The sequence below is a fragment of the Periplaneta americana genome, chromosome 1 (genome assembly GCF_040183065.1).
Source record: "Periplaneta americana isolate PAMFEO1 chromosome 1, P.americana_PAMFEO1_priV1, whole genome shotgun sequence".
NCBI lineage: Eukaryota > Metazoa > Arthropoda > Insecta > Blattodea > Blattidae > Periplaneta > Periplaneta americana.
Genome location: NC_091117.1, coordinates 99,644,185 through 99,663,419, shown reverse-complemented (window position 1 = coordinate 99,663,419; position 19,235 = coordinate 99,644,185). Strand labels below are relative to the sequence as shown.

The 19,235-nt window shown below is 35.0% G+C and overlaps 1 protein-coding gene across 1 annotated transcript in view; it reads right to left on the bottom strand.

Annotated features, from left to right (window-relative positions):
* LOC138698668 (catalase-like) overlaps positions 1-19,235 on the bottom strand; it is a 135,617-nt gene that overhangs the window by 22,972 nt on the left and 93,410 nt on the right. The window contains exon 7 of the mRNA XM_069824819.1: positions 11,095-11,247. Coding sequence (XP_069680920.1) covers positions 11,095-11,247 — 153 coding nt within the window. The remainder of the gene's footprint in view (positions 1-11,094; positions 11,248-19,235) is intronic.

Genomic DNA, 19,235 nt, shown 5'->3' with positions numbered 1-19,235 from the left:
TGGCAGTAGCTCATGTTACTGCTTATAGTACATCCGAAGTATTTGAAGTTGTCCACTTGCTCTACTGCCTCATTTGGAATTCGCACGTTTACTTCTTTATTTTTCTTCCGATAACCATGGTTTTCGTCTTCTATGCATTTATTTTCATCCCATACTGCCCCACAGGTGTCATTTAGCTCCAGTAACATATTCCTTAATATAGTGTCATTTTCTGCTAACAAGCCATATCAGCAAGTCTTATGCATTTTATTCTTCTTCTTTATATTATCACCTCGCCCATGTTCTGAAAACAGTTCTTCATCTAAATCTTGCAAGTAGATGTTGAACAAGGTAGGTGATAAAGGGCATCCTTGTCGTATTCCTCTCCCTATTTCACTTCCTTCTGACATTTCGTTTCGTATAGTAATAATGTTTTTGAGAATAAGGTGCTTAGGAAAATATTTGGGGCTAAGCGGGATGAAGTTACAGGAGAATGGAGAAAGTTACACAACACAGAACTGCACGCATTGTATTCTTCACCTGACATAATTAGGAACTTGAAATCCAGACGTTTGAGATGGGCAGGGCATGTAGCACGTATGGGCGAATCCAGAAATGCATATAGAGTGTTAGTTGGGAGACCGGAGGGAAAAAGACCTTTAGGGAGGCCGAGACGTAGATGGGAGGATAATATTAAAATGGATTTGAGGGAGGTTGGGTATGATGATAGAGACTGGCTTAATCTTGCACAGGATAGGGACCGATGGCGGGCTTATGTGAGGGCGGCAATGAACCTTCGGGTTCCTTAAAAGCCATTTGTATGTATGTATATAGTAATAATGTTAATATTGATAGTGATTATGATAATAATAATAATAATAATAATAATAATAATAATAATAATAATAATAATAATAATAATATTGATAAACAATGAAATATTCCTTTAAATAAAACTAAGTGATCTATATGTATTGAGATGTGCTGATATCGAATATGACATCCGTTTTGCTGTAATACCTAACTCTTTTGTGAAACATTCTCATTTTTTAGTTTTATTATTTCCGGTCTCCGCATCCGACTTAACGTTTGGATCCAAACAAATGGATAAGAAACTTTTACCGATCTTGTATGTTTATGAATGGCACTTAATATTTGGTGAAGGGAACATCTGGCAGTAGATTAATGTCCTGTTTCCCTGTTAAAATTGTTCTTTTGTGGATTGCCTTCTTAGTAATGCGCTAACTTTCTTTCTGATCGTTTCGCGAGTAGCCGTATTTTATGCCTGTGTATGTTCGCGAAATTGTGAATCTATGTGTGAAGTGAAGTGTAAGGTGTATTTTAACAAAACGATAACAGCATTCATCATAATTTGTTTCATAATATTGTAACTCTCTTATTGAGTTCGCCATGTCACGCAAATGTGTGAACAACCCGAACTTGTTTCGTTATGTTTGCGGTGAATTTACTCCGAAGTCACAGAGAAACACTATCACTCCTTAATGAAAAAAGCATATGAGTTGTATTTCATGATAACAACTTTGTGGAATTGCTAACAAAAAAGAGAAATGTGAATGGTTAGCTTTCAGACAAGTATGCTCTAATTTTCTTAGAAATGTGAAAGCTGACAACTATAAGGAACTTATTAGAAACTTGTTGAAGTCTTATCAGCGTATGGGGTGCAATATGTCCTTGAAAATTCACTTTTAACACTCACATTTAGATTCCTCACCCATCATGGGCGCGGTTAGTGACGAATGCGGTGAGAGATTTCACCAGGATATTTCTGTCATGGAGAGAAGGTATGCAGGAAAATCGGTACAGAACATGTTAGCAGGCTATTGTTGAAACCTCAAGGATGACGTTTCTGGTGGCAGTTACAAACGGAAGAGTTCAAGAAAAAAATTTTGAAAATGTGAGTAAAAAGTGTTTTTTTCCTTTTCTTTCTTTTTTTTTTTTTGCATGAAATTTCTTCCCACAGCAGTCCTATATATATATATTTTTTTATTTTATATTTATTCAATTCAATATTTGAATTTTATTTCATGAGCAAAGAAAAAAAATGATTTCAAATTTCGATGTAGTATTAAAAAGGAAATTAAATTTATACTAAAAATGAAAATTAAAATGCTCAGAAGACGAGAGGTGATACAGAATTTTCAATTCAAGGTTTGGATTCGGTGAGATCGAATTATAAATAATCACCTATTTTCGTTCAAAGGAGGAAAAATAATTTAAAATTGTCTATCAGTATATAGAACAACAATAATAATAATAACAATAATAATAATAATAATAATAATAATAATAATAATAACAATAATAATAATAATAATAACACAACAAAGATATGCTCAACGTCGTAGTCCTCATCATTCATCATCATCACAAATTCATGTACTATGCTAAAGGAGGGCATGACGACCATATTTGTTTGCAGTGGTAGAAACAGTTCATCGATCATAAGTTGTTTGAATATTATCTCATATTGTCCACAGCTGCCATTTAGCTCAGCATATCCCTTAGTATCATCTCCTCTTCTGCTAACAACGCCATATCAACAAATGTCATGCACATTATTCTTCTTCCTCCTACTATCACTCCTCCCATGTTCCGAAAACAGTTCTTTACTAAATTCTCCAAATAAATGTTGAGAAGAGTAGGTGATAAAGGGCATCCTTGACGTACTCCTCTCCCAATTTCACTTTCTTCTGACATTTCTTCTCCTATCTTGATATAAAGATTACTGAACAGCCTTCTTTCTTTCCAATCCACACCTAATTTCTTTAGGATAAACACAAAATAAAATATAAGAAAAAACGAATAATAATTAATTTATCCATATACATATAAAAATCTTTCTTTTAAAAAGGAAAAGGGAATCAATGCTTCCACCACATCCGTGGACGCTACATCCATGCGTGATACTGATTTTGGCAATTGACTTTATGCATGTTTTTACCCATTTCTTATACAGGATGAATAAAAAATCTGGAATCATATAAATATCTTCCATATGCTTGATTTTCGATTACTATTGGTGTTACCAGTACTTGTAAGACCAAATGCTCTACCAGTGACACATTCGATTCTAGCCCTCAGCTATCTCAAAAGCCGCCATTTTGAGTGTAACGTTGAAATTTTAAATAGAAAGTGGGTCATGTAGGTACTCAAAATCATGTTACATTTTCTGAAGAAAAAAATAAATGGTGCAATCCGTTTTGAAATATCTCTAATCGTTTTCAAGTTATTTAAAGATAACTGTCATAATGACACAAACATTAGTTACTGCATCTACGAGTAACATGGTGTAGAACTAAGGAGGCTTTGGAAAAGGTATTTTTATGCAATTCTGGTAATTAACTTTTCATGCTTTACTGTTTGGTTAACCTGTGACAGTTTTAATGCAGTGTTGGGATTATTTGAAGCTTTCTTATAACAAATTTCTTGATTTTCGTGATGAAATTATCGAAAGAGAGAAGAATTTATATCATTCTTCATTCTGGATGGTTAAGCCGTAGACTGAACGAACACTTTCCTAGACATTGGATTGGTCAGCGTGGACGAGTAGAATGGCCGGCCAGGTCTCCAGATTTAACACCCCTTGATTTTTTTCTTTGGGGTTACATAAAGAGCTTGGTATATGAAAATAAAATTGAGAATGTGGAGAGAAAAATTTTTTAGCATTTCCGGGATTACTTTAGCACAGGCTTCAATGATAAGGTTCTTTAAATGTTCCACATTCTCAATTTTCTCTTCATATACTAATCTCTATATGTAACTCCAAAAGAAAAAAATCAAGGGATGTTAAATCTGGAGACCTAGCCGACCATTTTACTCGTCCACGCTGACCAATCCAATGTCTAGGAAAGTGTTCGTTCAGTCTGCTGCAACATATCTACGGCTTAACCATCCAGAATGAAGAATGATATAAATTCTTCTCTCTTTCGATAATGCCATCACGAAAATCAAGAAATTTGTTATAGGAAAGCTTCAAATAAACAAAACAATGCATTGAAACTGTCACAGGTTAACCAAACAGTAAAGCAGGAAAAGTTAATTACCAGAATTGCATAAAAATATCTTTTACAAAGCCTCTTTAGTCTTCTTCTTCTGCTTCAAGCTGTAGGCTTTAAGCCAGTTGCGGCTCCTTTATCTCTTGTGTCCATCTTTTTGCTGGTCGGCCGATACTTCTATTTCCAGTGGGTACATAGTCAGCGATTATTTTCGGGGTTCTATCTTGGTTCATGCGTTGTACGTGTTCCCACCATTTCTGTTTATACTCATCTACAGTTTCTAACAGGCCGTTAACTTTTAGATTGTTTCTTATTTCCTCATTCTTTATGTGATCCAACCGAGTTACTCCTGCTACACTTCGAAGAAATCGCATTTCAGCTGCTTGTAGTCGGCTTCTATCTTTCTCTTTTAAGGTCCAAGTTTCACTCGCATATAAGCCCGTTGGTATTGCCATAACTTTATATAGTTTAATCTGTGTATCTTTCCTAGTTTTATTTCGGAGTGTTCTTCTAATGGTCCCACATATATTATTAAATTTGGAAATTTTATAATCAATACCTTTTTCACGAGTATATGATAGATGGCAGTCAAGGAAGTTAAAAGTATTAACTTGTTCTATGATATAGTCTTCCACTACTACCTTTGATCTCATCATCCTTTTGCCCATAAATGTCATTACTTTTGTTTTTTCTTTCGAAATAGTTAGATTCATATCTTTCGTAAGTATATATAATTCAAATAGTCCCCTTTGTAACGTATTCTCGTCACTAGCTAATACAATGACGTTATAGTTACCTACCTAGACGCACAGCGAGCGCTGCTGTGCTGTACAAAATTCGCGCATCGACATCATTGTGGCAAGTGTGGCATTTAACAGGTAGTTGTGATAGTGACTGCGAGTATATCCAGTGTGCATTTGATGAATCTATCATAATGATGCATTTTTGTAAGGCTTATGACTGCACAAATCGCTTCAGGAAAGGCTACAGCATCACTTTTCTTGCGTAAATAACGATATTTAAATGCATCTAATAGTTTAAGGTGCAATCATAATGATGCATTTTTGTAAGGCTTATGACTGCACAAATCGCTTCAGGAAAGGCTACTGCATCACGTTTCTTGCGTAAATAACGATATTTAAATGCATCTAATAGTTTAAGGTGCAATCATAATGATGCATTTTTGTAAGGCTTATGACTGCACAAATCGCTTCAGGAAAGGCTACTGCATCACTTTTCTTGCGTAAATAACGATATTTAAATGCATCTAATAGTTTAAGGTGCAATCATAACGATGCATTTTTGTAAGGCTTATGACTGCACAAATAGCTTCAGGAAAGGCTACTGCATCACTTTTCTTGCGTAAATAACGATATTTAAATGCATCTAATAGTTTAAGGTGCAATCATAACGATGCATTTTTGTAAGGCTTATGACTGCACAAATCGCTTCAGGAAAGGCTACTGCATCACTTTTCTTGCGTAAATAACGATATTTAAATGCATCTAATAGTTTAAGGTGCAATTAATGCAGGCAATAAATAGCACTTTTATGTAGATTGAATTATTCTGTTAGCTTACACTAAAACTATTTCGGCAAACATATTGCTGCTATTTTTTTAATATGATACACATTATTATAAAATGTGTTATTTCTAGCTTTCCCCCTAAAAAAAAGCCAGAACTATTGTTGCGATTGTTTATCTGCCATTAGAAGAGATAATTTTATTCGAACAAATTATCACAACATAAATTGTATTCTGAACATTCCACAGAAGATTGCTTCCGGAAATCTGGCTTGTGAAAGAAAATGTGACAGATTGTTGTTTAGTAAACTGTCCGAAGACAGGTCGTGATATCAAGACGGCTCCACTTATAAGGCAGCTAGGTCAGGACATAATGGGGTAGGGTAGCCAGTTCATTTTCCCCTTCACTGCATACATCGCCGACTAGCTACATATTACACTAGTAGACTTCAGATGCACACAAACAATTGTTCTTCCTCTGACACATATCGTCAAGTGAGATGTACTGCCTGATAATAGATGTAGGCCTACATATCAGCCAGAACCTCAATCAGAGGATTTGACAGAAATGCAACTATAATAATATCAAACTTAAGAAGCTTGACTAAAAAACTGAAGGAAAAAAACCTGATTAACGAAAATTTGCATGACATTGTAAACAGCAAATTTCTTCAGATCTGACGCTTGATTTAATAAAGAGAGCTACAATACCCCATAATAATAATAATAATAATAATAATAATAATAATAATAATAATAATTATTATTATTATTATTATTATTTAATATAATAGCCCTAAATTAATAATAATAATAATAATAATAATAATTATTATTATTATTATTTAATATAATAACCCTAAATTATTATTATTATTATTATTATTATTATTATTATTATTATTATTATTATTATTATTATTATTATTATTATTATTATTATTGAGATTCCAATTTAATGCATTTTGAAGTAAGATTTAGTGGATTGATTAATAGCACTCAACATAATAAAGTCTGTTTACTTTTTTTAGGATAAGTAGTAGGTCTACATTTTCTTCATTCCTGTCCGTTTTTATTGTCACTTTGTTCGTCACGATAACACTTGTATAGTATTTAATACATAAATATCAAGAGGATTGTTAGTTTTGAAAAAAAAAATATATATATAAGTATAGAGCATATAATGTAGGTACTTTATTTCTTCAAGTATAGTAGGCAGGCCTTCGTATGAAACTTTATTGACGGAATGTGATCCAGTTATATTGGTTTTATAAATCGTATTGTGTACTTATTATTTTATTATAGTAAGGATAAATAATAATTTCACAGTTTATCATATTTTTATGTATTATTAAGGGTCCGGATACTTATATTTGTGATATTTGTAGCTAGAAACTTAATAGCCTGCCAGCTTGAGCTGCCACAGTAATGGCGTCGTGCGCAACGTTCTATTTGACCTGTCCCGTATGGTCTGCGCAGCCACTGATGTAGGGCCTTGAGCTAATATGACTTGATCATCAGGAAAGAGGAGGTTTGTTAAGAATTTTTTGTTTTTAACGTTTTCTGATATGTTAAACTTCTGCATTTGCAACTTAAATTTCCTCATTGCTTCGTCAAGATAAAGATTAAAAAGTGTTGGCGACAAACTGCAGCCCTGTCTTACTCCTAAATTTACTGTCTTATAATGCAGTCTTCCTTCTTTGGATTTATAGCATATGGTGGAGTTTTCATATATACTTTTTACTATGTCTATTAAATGTTTAGGAATACCTCTTAATTCCATAATTTCCCAGAGTTGATCTCTTTTTATATTATCAAGTGCCTTTTGATAGTCTGTAAACAGTAAATTGAGCTCTTTATTAAACTCTTTGGATTTTTCCATCATTTGTTTTATTGTGAATATGTTATAAATACATGATCTTCCTTTTCGGAATCCTGACTGTTCTTCCAAGAGGATGGATTCGGTAATAACTTGTAATAGTTTTGTTATTATTTTTGTATATATTTTATATGCTTCATTTAATAAGCTAATTCCTCTATAATTAATGCATTTACTTCGATCTCTTTTTTTGAATATAGGAATAATATTTCCTACTGTCCATTCTTCTGGGATTTTCTTGTTGATCTAACATTGATTTATGAGTTTCAAAAATCTCTCTTTCCACTCAGCTGGACAGTATTTTATTAATTCTATTTGAACACCATATGCCTGGAGATTTTATATTTTTTGTTCTCTCTAGAGCTTCTTCTAATTCCTTTAATTCAATATTATCAACTTCTGTAAAATTTGTTGATATATCCTGGTGTTTTATTCCATTATATATTTTTTATTTATCTGTCCACTGTTCCCTAAAATAACAGATCCATTCTTCTCCCGATATTATATTTATATCTGCTTTATCTCTTTCTTGTTGGGACAGGTGTTTTATTATTTTATATGCATTTACTTGTCGTCCATGTATATCATTTTCAATATTCGCGACGTATCTATCCCAACTTTCTTTATGTGCCATCCTTACTTTCTTTTTTGTTTGAGCTGCAATCGCTTTATAAGTATGCCAATAAGTCTTTTTCCTGTTTTGTCTGTAACCAATTCAGATATAGTAATTTCTTTTCCTCTATCAAAGCTTTAAGGTCATCATTCCATATGTAGAGTCCTTTTTTATCTTTCTTTTTATTTCTAGTCCCTAAACATTCATTTGCAGCTTTTTCTATTATTTTCTTGATATATTTGCCCATTCTTCAGTAATATCATCTCGTTCTTCATTTTCTTTAGTATATGGGGATAGTCTTTTAGGGCCGTATTCATAGACATTTTTAGCGCGGTAGATTATCAGCGTTTTTCGTATTCATAAACCAGTGTTAGCGATAGGATATGATTTGAATTCTGTACAAGTAACCAGTGGATAGCCGGGGCTAGCTTAATACGCTCGCAGCGCGTGCTGCGAAATGTCTATGAATAGCACCCCTAGAGTATAGATCTCGGATGGATGGTTCTTTTAGCAAATCAATTTTCCAGTATTTCTCCAAGGATTTTTTCTTGTTACTACCTTTAGCCCATCTTGTTTTCAGTTTTATCTTAGCTAATACTAAGTAATGCTCAGTGCTAATATCTGTTCCTCTATAAACTCTTACATCATCAAATAGATTCCACATCTTTTCATTCGCTAGAAAATAGTCAATTACTGATCTACTTCCCCTTGCTGCCAAAGTGTACGTATGTATTTCTTTATGACGGAAAAAGGAATTCATGATCCGTAAATTGTTGAAGGATGCAAAGTCTCTAAGTATCTCTCCATTTTGGTTAATTGTATGTTCCCCATTAAACCCAACTATATTATGTTGAGAGATTCCAAATCGTTTATCCTTATTCATTTGCCTAGGTTGATGTAATAGATCAGTCCGGCTATTTCTTTGGAGCTTTCGAGTAATTGGAGTCCTCTGGTGGTGTTACCAGCACCACGCAGAGCTAGATTGGTGGCAGGGCTGCTACCTTATGGTATCCAATCAGGCCATCATGTATATTAACCCTACATGAAGGGGTGCTCCCTCCGCCTTTCCAGCCGTTGAAGTCTTCACCCTTCTTACCCCGGGCATGGGGTGCTAGTTTTGGTCCGCCCCGAGTATTTCATTTCCTCGGCACCACCTATATATAGGAGGCGTTCCCTGATCCGCCACCTAGGGAGGCGTCCGATGGGGGACTAGCACAAATCCCTCACGAGAGCCTCCTTAGTACTGTACCATATTACAAAATATCTGTAGATCCGGTAACTAATGTTTGCGTCATTATGACAGTTATCTTTAAATAACTTGAAAACGATTACAGATATCTCAAAACGGATTGCACCATTGATTTTTCAGAAAATATCACATGATTTTGAGTACCTCCATGACCCCTTTCCATTTAAAATTTCAAAGTTGCATCCAAAAAAGCGGCTTTTGAGATAGCTGAGGGCTAGAATCGAATGTGTCACTGGTAGAGCATTTGGTCTTACAAATACTGGTAACACCAATAGTAATTGAAAATCAAGCATGTGGAAGATATTTATATGGTTCCAGACTTTTGATTCACTCTGTATAATTTGCTATTTAGAATGACTGTTTTGAAACAGGTTAGGATTGGTGTATCATTGGCGAAGCTCTTTTCTTTTCAGTGGGTTTTTACGACGCTTTATCAACTGCTGTGGTTACCTGGCGTCTAAATGATATGAAGCTGATAATGCCGGCGAAATGAGTCCAAGGTCCAACACCGAAAAGTACCCACCACTTTCTCTTAATGGGTTGACAAAAAACCCCAGAAAAAACCTCAACCAGGTTTGAACCTGGGCCCGCTTGTTTCACGGTCAGGCATGCTAACCGATACTTCACAGCGGTGGAGCGGTGAAGCTTTTAAGTTGCTCTTGATGCTCAGTCTAATAAAAAAATCTGAGTTATAACTAGTAACAGTAGGCCTACTGTAAGTTTGTAATAACGATATATCGTAACACTTGATTTCACTCCGATCCTTCTATAATATATATTAAGTTCACTGTTGACAGTCATTCCAGGATGGAGAGTTCAGTACGAGGCTTGTGGCAGAAACCTCTAATGGCATGGTTACGATCTTGACTTGCAAGCTTATGGGGAATCGGGGAGGGCGTATCGATTCGCTACATATCCGTGCGAAACTAGGCTAACCTTCAGTCACAATAATACGTCGTGCTATATTGCTGTGTTGCGAATGGGCTGGGTTGCTGAGTGTTATTTTAATCAAACGCGTATGCGTGTGAGTATGTTATATATTAATTTTATGCAAAATGGCTCATACTGAGAGAACATTGTGCCATTATTTGTAGAATTAAAAGAGAAACAGTTTTCTAGTTGGACGTATGAAACAAAACGTGCTTAAAAAAGATAGGAGATGGACACCGCATTTACATATTAAAATACATATTAAAATAGGAAGACAAAATATACATTTTCAATTGCGATAGTGTAAGAAATATCCTTATGTAACATGGTTCTCTGAGACAAATAAGTTATATTGTTATACCTGTATTCTGTTTGGGGATGAAAATGAGTGGTCATTTACTTCTTGTGGATCTGTGTCACAAAAAAATTTGATAGAAAAGCCGAGAAATATCTGCTCTATAAAAATATATAAAGTAAGCAGATTTTTTCAGCCTAACCAGTATTTACACGTTAGCTTCGCCATTGTGAGAATATTAATAGAAATTACGAATGAATTTGTCCAAGAAATGTGGAAAAGATAAGCAAGATTCCTTCTGAGATAAGTATGCCATTCCATTCATTTTAAGCTATTTAAAAGTAGCATAAATAAGCGATTTCATAAATATTGCTTCAGACGATTGTACTGTATTTAAGGTTTTTTTATGAGAATAGTTGATATAGTAACCTACATAAATTTGCTACCAAAAAGTTAAGTAGTTTAGAAGTATAAATTGTCTCCTCAATCATGCTTTATCTAAAAAGTTGTTCAGGAAATAATTAGAAAATTATTATAACTGAAATAAGAAGAAATTTAATGATATTAAACACCTGAACACATGCTTAATCACTTGAAATTCTTATTACCTGGAGCAACTTGTCGGGGCTGGGCTCTATGCCTGGAATCAAATTCGCAGGAGAAAAGGCAATCTGCTCTACGTCAGCAAAGTAGTTTCTTGGGTTTCCATTTAGGGTCAATGTACCCACTTCTATTAAAGGGCATTCTTCCTCCGGCCATATCTGTTTAGGAAAAAATATATATATACATCTTAATATGAAATGTTTCTATTCCTATTACGATAATGATGATTTTGCAGGCTCCGTCAGCTGTATGAAGAAAATGAAGATTTGTATCGGTTATTTAACAACGCTGTATGTAGCGTCGATGGAATTGATCACAGTGAGATGGTATTTAGGTGAAATTGGCCCAAAAACTCGCTAAGAAATTAACTGGCACTCATCTCATTATTGGAGAAACGTTGGAAAGAACTAGACGATCAGCACATGTTCTACTTGAATTCACTCAGAGAATAGCCTCAGGTTTCAAGTATCGCTCTCCACCTTCAGACCACAACGGGGACCAAGACGGAGAGTGCGAGTGATTTTTTTAAAACCAAATTTTCCCGAAGTGACCGTAGAGAAACTATTATCCAGGTATCCAACATTGTATTCCTCTTTCAAAATAGATATTTACGAAAAACATTTAAAAGAACATTCAACCCGGATTTGTGGCCTGATAATACCCGTTTCAGGCGGTTTTTTTTTTATCCTATCATACACAGGAACTCCAGATTGAAATTATGAGGGTCAGTCAAATGAAAACGGATCTCCTTGCGTCCTATATCTTACGGCGGGCAAGTTAGTACACCACTGGAATTTGATTGCTGAACTGTCATCTGGTGGCGACTCGCGAAAGCGCAGTTACAATCTCTGCTTACACACTAGTCGTTCGTTTATTGTGTTGGAAGTGAGGTTAAAGATACGTGTGTTCGTCCAACATCACTAATGGAGGCAGGTAATTGAGAACAGCGAGGTATAGTGCGATTTTTGACTGCTAAAGGAGTAGGACTACGAGAAATCCAACATCGCATGTCCGCTATTTACGGCGAACTCAGCATATCATTTCGCGTGTACTGGAATGTCACAAGAGATTCCGAGAGGGACGCTTGTCACTCCAAGACTATGCTCGCCAGGACAGGCCCATCGTGCCATCACTCCTGCTGTTACTGCTGAGGTTGATGGCCTTATACGGGGAAATCGACGGATCACTGTGGAAGGACTTCGTCGTCTGGTGGGAGTAAGTCACGGTTCCGTACACGTCGTTGCGACGAAGCACCTGCATTACCGATTCTTTATATGAGACTATTACAAAATCATCACAGTACAGAGCACCGTCCTTCTCGGTGAAAACATATTTCACCTCCCTAAATTATTTGTGTGTTTATTTTTCAATTTATTCACTAATGTTTGTCTTGGGATGGAATACAAACGTGCATCTTCTCGTTAACCAACTTCTCCAGTGTTTATATCATCTGGTGCCTGCTGTAGCGTTTCACTAATACCTTGCCTTTATTGCATATTGGCTTCTTTCTGGAGAATCCTTTTGATCTTTTGCCATCTAAAAATTTCAACGTATTACGAAAATCCACGAGTGTAAAAATTGTAACAGTAGTTAAATAAATAGGGTCAAAGAAATTTCATTAATAAGGCAACTATGCGGGATTTAGTAAAAAAAAAAAATAAATTCTTCAAAGTGTGTTTGTAGTAGATTTTTTTATTGGGTTATTTTACGACGCTGTATCAACATCTAGGTTATTTAGCGTCTGAATGATATGAAGGTGACAATGCCGGTGAAATGAGTCCGGGGTCCAGCACCGAAAGTTACCCAGCATTTGCTCGTATTGGGTTGAGGGAAAACCCCGGAAAAAACCTCAACCAGGTAACTTGCCCCAACCGGGATTCGAACCCGGGCCACCTGGTTTCGCAGCCAGACGCGCTGACCGTTACTCCACAGGTGTGGACTGTTTGTAGTAGATCTAGTAGTTACATTTTATACTAAATTTGTGTAATAATTGTCTCATGTTATTTAATAAAAATTAATTAGGGCCTATGTTTATTTAGGCCTATAATCAAATTTAAATACTTATAACAGAATCAATGTTATCATGCAGACTTTCTAGCGGTACAAAGTAACCCTGAAATCTAACGAAAACAGCAATGTCGGATTAATATCATATTTTACAACTTTTATAAGACCTAGGATTATGTTATATCACGAAGTTATTATTGTAGTATTTTAAAGGAAAGCGGGGTAAGTATTAACATTTAGAGTAATAATTGTACGGGTAATATAAAATTATATACTTACAATATATATATATATATATATATATATATATATATATATATATATATATATATATATATCGTCTAGTTCAAAAGTGCGACAACTCAAAAAAACAAGTTTTGAGATATCTTCAGTTGAAAGTTTCAAATAAATCACTTAGAAAGGAACAGATTTCTGGTTCGTAACCACGACAATTAGAAATGAGTCAGTATTCAGGACGAGCATATCACAATCTTCCAGTCCATTATTAATACATTTCGAAATGTACTAATAATGAATTAGTAAAGTTCATAGTTATAATTATTGCTAAAGCAGTTTATTTAGTTTTTTTCTTTTCGGTTGTAAATATGACTTATCTCAATACTGAATCAGAAAGAGCTCCGAAAGGGGCTTTCAGTAGTATAAATAACTAAAAAATGGCAATTTTTTAGTTGTCGCACCTTTGAACTGGACGATCGATATATATTATACGAGTATATAGTAGAGTAGTAATAATAATATTAATAATAACAATGCAGCAGCAGCAGCAGTAGTAGTAAATTATTAATACTCTCGATAGTTTCCGTTTTGACATAATTCTCAGTTATGAACACCGTGAAACAGAGAATCATCCAAGATTGGAAGTGATATTACATAGCGGGAGGTGAAAAGGAACTGGGTGGAGGAACACGTCACTAAGAAACTCATTTACTAATGTTTCCTACTTCAATTACTTAGTTTTATCAATAAGTCATTGTTCATACCCAGTAGATAACAATAATATCTGTTTAAATTATACGTTTTTACATTCGGGAGCAGAAAATGGCTAGTAAATTGTAGAAGAGAAGACCTTTCTAATAAAGATTTATATTACTTCTGAGGTTCTGGCTGATATGTACAGTATACAGTATCTGTTATCAGGCAGTACATCTCTCATGTGACGATATATGTCAGAGGAAGAACAACTGTTTGTATGTAACTGAAGTTTTACTAGTGTAATAAGTAGGTAATCGGGGATGTATGTAATGGAGGAGGAAAGAAACTGGCCACCCTACCCCCATTATCTCCTGGCCTAGTTGCCTCATAAGTGGTGCCTTTTTGTATCATTTGTGAGGTTTAGACCTGTCTTCGGACAGTCGACTAAACAACAACTTACAATATAAAGCTGAAAATCGTTCATAAACCAGTTACTACAGTATATACAGAATAGCTGTGGTACTCCTAAACTTTTGTGAACTTCTTTTGGTTCCAGGGTTTTATCTTGCGCCTCATTCTGTATCCGCGAATACCTCGCGTAGCGGCTGATTAATACCATTTTCAGTAACGTCACATGGCCTTGAACAACTAAAAATAATTGATAATAGAAATATAACAATACATGATTGTAACCTACCCACTTGCACATGTCACGCCTTGAGTATATCCTCACAAGTTAAATATTTAGGTATTATTATTGACCAACATTTAAAATGGGACAAGCATATCTCCTTCTGTGTAGCAGATTGCTCAAACAAGCCACAAATCTTCCATTCTGCGTTCTTATTTACTTATTTATGTTCTGCGTACCATGTACGTAACTCTGTTTCAATTAATAATTCAGTATGGGGAATGGCAAAATCGACACTTCATCCTTTAAATTAGCTTCAAATAAGAATTATCAAAATTTGTATATGCAGAGTGTAACAAAAGTTTCTGTAACAGTATGTTAAAATTATTCGCTTGTTAATTTCCATTTTCTCAGGAACCATGACCAAATTTTATGGTGTAGGAGTTGGTACTACTTGATTGTGGTGTGATGCAATCCTTTATTATTAATTTGGCTGAAAATGTGATATTTACCATCAAATATTTGAAAAAAAAAAAACTGAAATTTTCACTGTACCAGAAACTTTTGTTACACTATGTATAAACCTTCAGATTACCAACAAAATTAAATTGTCAGGAATTTGGTGTATCAAATCTAGAACGAATTTATAAACAAACATTGCTGATTTACTTCCATAAAAATCACAATAAATTTAAATTTGATCCTCATGAATACTGTACGAGACAAAACTACAGTTTCTTTCTAAATACCTCCAAATGCCACACAACTGCTGGATTAAAACGCAGCAGAAATTTTGGACCCAGAATATATAATGCATTAATTAGAGCTTACCCTGAACTAAATACACTTAAAACACGCATATATTTAAGAAACAAATTGGATTAATTATGTAATTGTTTTGTATTTCTTTTAAGCTAATTGAGTTTAAAATTGATCCTCTAATATTCATGTACTTCTGTATTTTCTATTTGTACATATTATTACATGGTGTATGTATTTTATCATATGTTAATGTTTATATGCTCAATGAATTCTCTTAATTTTGTGATATATTTTGTATAACTCCCAACCTAGGGATTGCATGACCTTGAAGTTGGTGGTTGGGCTCGAGTGTTCTAATGAGTAATATGGCTATGCTGGCGGTAGCATAGCTACTGGCAGGGCCTCCCATGCCAGACAGACATAAAATGAAGGACCAGACTAAGAAGCAATCCACTTTCTACTCCTCATAATTGAGAGCGTAACCGCTGCCTTGCGGGGTGGAGGGATCCACAAAGGCTAAGGGAGCACACCCTAACAGAAAAGCAAGGGAAGGCCACCCTAAAACCACTCTACATTGGGCTAATCACCCATGTAGTGGTGAATCTGATTCAGAAAAACCAAGGTAGCCGCGGACCGGACGGATCACCCAGACGACGACCGGAATGGAAAAGGACATTACGAATTGGAACATGGAATATTAGACAGAAAGGAAAAACAATGGTAGAGATGAAGAGAATGTGTAGAGACCGGGAAAAATGGATGAAATGGACGGAGAGAGGCGAACCCGACGCTTAACAGCAGAAGGGACTGAAGAAGAAGAAGAAGAAGAAGAAGAAGAAGAAGAAGAAGAAGAAGAGGAGGAGAAGATTTTGTATAACTGATCTGAACCGTGATGGGAATATAATGGTGAAGCAGTGCGCAGTCTCGCCCGTCCTCGTACTACGTGATGACGTCACGTGGGAAGCACTGCGAACTCTCTCGCAGCTTGCTAGCTTAGCTCAGTTCAACTCCGTAAGGTTCTGGAAGCGGAGTAGGTTAATTGATTATGAATACTAAGAAATCAGAATCAAATATGGCATTTTATATTACTTGTTAGTAATTAAATACACTAACTTTTATTAATTCTGTATGCTTAAAATATGAAACAATTTTAAGCACAAGAGGTGGATACAGTCACCCCATTCGGAATTTAAAATAACAACACGCGTCGAAAAAAAATCTGAACCTAAATTTTAAAATAATAAACAAGTTCACCAAAATTCAGATGTAACAATTCTTCAGTTCGTCTACAATAGACCTACACATTATATTTAACAGTAAATAATTGAATTATTGAAACAGCAGTATAATTTGTGAAATAAAAATAACTATAAAGCTGCCTACTGAAATTAATTTTACATTACACATTCAGTGTATGACAAATAGGGCCGGTTTCACCAATCTTCACTAAGGTTTTAATGATTCATTAATTTATTTACTGGTTCATTAAATCATTGTTATATCTCACCAACCATCTTTAGCCTAATGAACCAATAAAACTATAATTAAATTTAGTGATAGAAATTTCCGTCTTTAAATTTTTAATGGTTCATTAGTTTCAATATAAAATGGCGGAACGTTTCGACGCAGAATTGTTATAACTGGAACTACTCGAAAATTAAGAGTCAGGTGGAGATAATGTTAACCGTTTAAGAAACGATAATTTTGAAACTTTGAATGACACAAACATTCACGAAAGATACTGCGTCACGAAGATCGTGGTACTTAAAATTTTAGAAGAAATTGATCATAGGTTAGAATATCATAAAAACAGCTGAGACAAAGCTGAAAACTAGTCAACTAGGTAACATACAATTGAGTTTTTATTCTAACATATGAAAGTGGTTATTATAACTACATACCTAAGAAATATTAGTAAATTAATATACAATGTGCATTCAAATATAGCAAAACTTAATTGGTATATTAACTTTCATTTATTAGAATTATATTATAGCTAGCGATAAGATATGTTTGCACTGGCATTAAAATAGAAGCGAAAGAACTGGATTCATGGAATTTATAATCGTTTTCTTTCCAAAGGAAATTTCATTTTCCAGCAGGATAACCATCCCGCGCACATCGCCATAAATATTCAAAGACGGTTCACGGAAAGGCATGAAAAAGAGGAGGATTGACAAATATCGAGACAACCCACTTCAAAATCCAGATCAGTTGTGGGACCAGGTTCTGGCTACCTGGGAAGATCTCGCTGAGGACTAGAACTATTTCCGCGATCTGATGGATTCAGTGCCCCGAAGATGCCAGGAAATGTAGACGCCGTGGTATGTGGACAAAGTATTAGATCCACATGCGTATTTTTCTTTAATTTGTTTATCTTTGTTGTATTCCCGGAAAAAAAAAAATTGACCTCCCAAGAGTTTTTTTAATTCTCCTAGTGGAGCCAGAGTTGCGAAATATTCGTTTCACTACAAAAAAATAGAAAATGAAGAAAGGTAACATGTATAAAAATTAGTTACGTTAATAATAAAAAAAATTCTGACCGAGAATCGAACGCGGGTTCCAGGTTTGACAAGCCAGCATGCTAATGACTGCTCCACCACAGAGGCGTGATTTATTAAGCGTTACGAGGCATATAATTGGTGCTTGGCTTGAAGTCTACGGAGGCAGCGCATATAAACATACTCAAGTAAATCGCGGCCAAAATTTCAACATTTTCACTACCAAGAGACACAACAAAACTGTTTTCTAATGCTGTACACGATTTGCGATATAGTAGGTGTAGGCTGGTTTCGTATAAAGATGTTCTGATGTAGTTATGAAAAATTCATAGATCGCATTTATTTATCCTTAATGAGCCATTACTTACTGTTCATTAAATGTTAAGAAAATTTGGTTGGTGAGCAGCTCGCATTTTAGTGAATCGATAAATATTTTAATGTTCAGTATTTGATGTTTCATTTGGACTGATTTACTGAAGGTTGGTGAAACCGGCCCATAGACGTAGTTTTGCTAAATATACTGTGGTAATGCTCAAATGTCACTGTGTGATGTGAGTTATTCCAAGTACATCATCGATTTAAAAATGTGTCACATTAATAGCATTACTGATACAAGAATAACATTCAATATAATATGTATAAACAAAGAATTAACCCCGTGCCTGTACACACAACAGCTGTTTGTTTAGTTCCTCGAAGACTGCGATGCGAATTAGCGCGCCGCTGCTTCCCAAGTGACGACATGCGCAGTAGAAAACAAGTTTGAGTCAACCGTCTGGTACACCATTATATTCCCACCACGATCTGAACTGCTCCCGAGCACGAGCTTCTGCTCTTTTTGGCTGCAATGCCTAATGTAATTCAAGTGTAATGTATTAAATAAATAAATTTTAATTTGAATTTCAATATAAAAAAATTGAATTATAGTTGTTAAATACGATGAAACACATACCCTCATTCATTTGTGAAACACTATGTAACAGAAAAGCTGCTTTTATATTTTGTTATTTACTTTGAAAGCGGATGAATATTAAGAATAACCCCAAGGTAGTCTGTTCTTGTAATACGCTGGGGCCACTTGAGCTTGTTGTTGACGTGAGCACGTGATAGAATGGCTTCTGCATTCTCAGTGTATGTGGTTAGTAAATACTGGGTGTTCATTTCAAAGTGTGTCATGACGTCACTGTTGTTGGGTCAACGATTTGAAGCGAGTTTCAGCTTATATGTTAGAGAAGTTGCCTATTATTTAAGGCGTTCTTCAATCTGAACTTGAGAACGTGTACGGTATAACTTGAACGTCGTAGCAACAGAT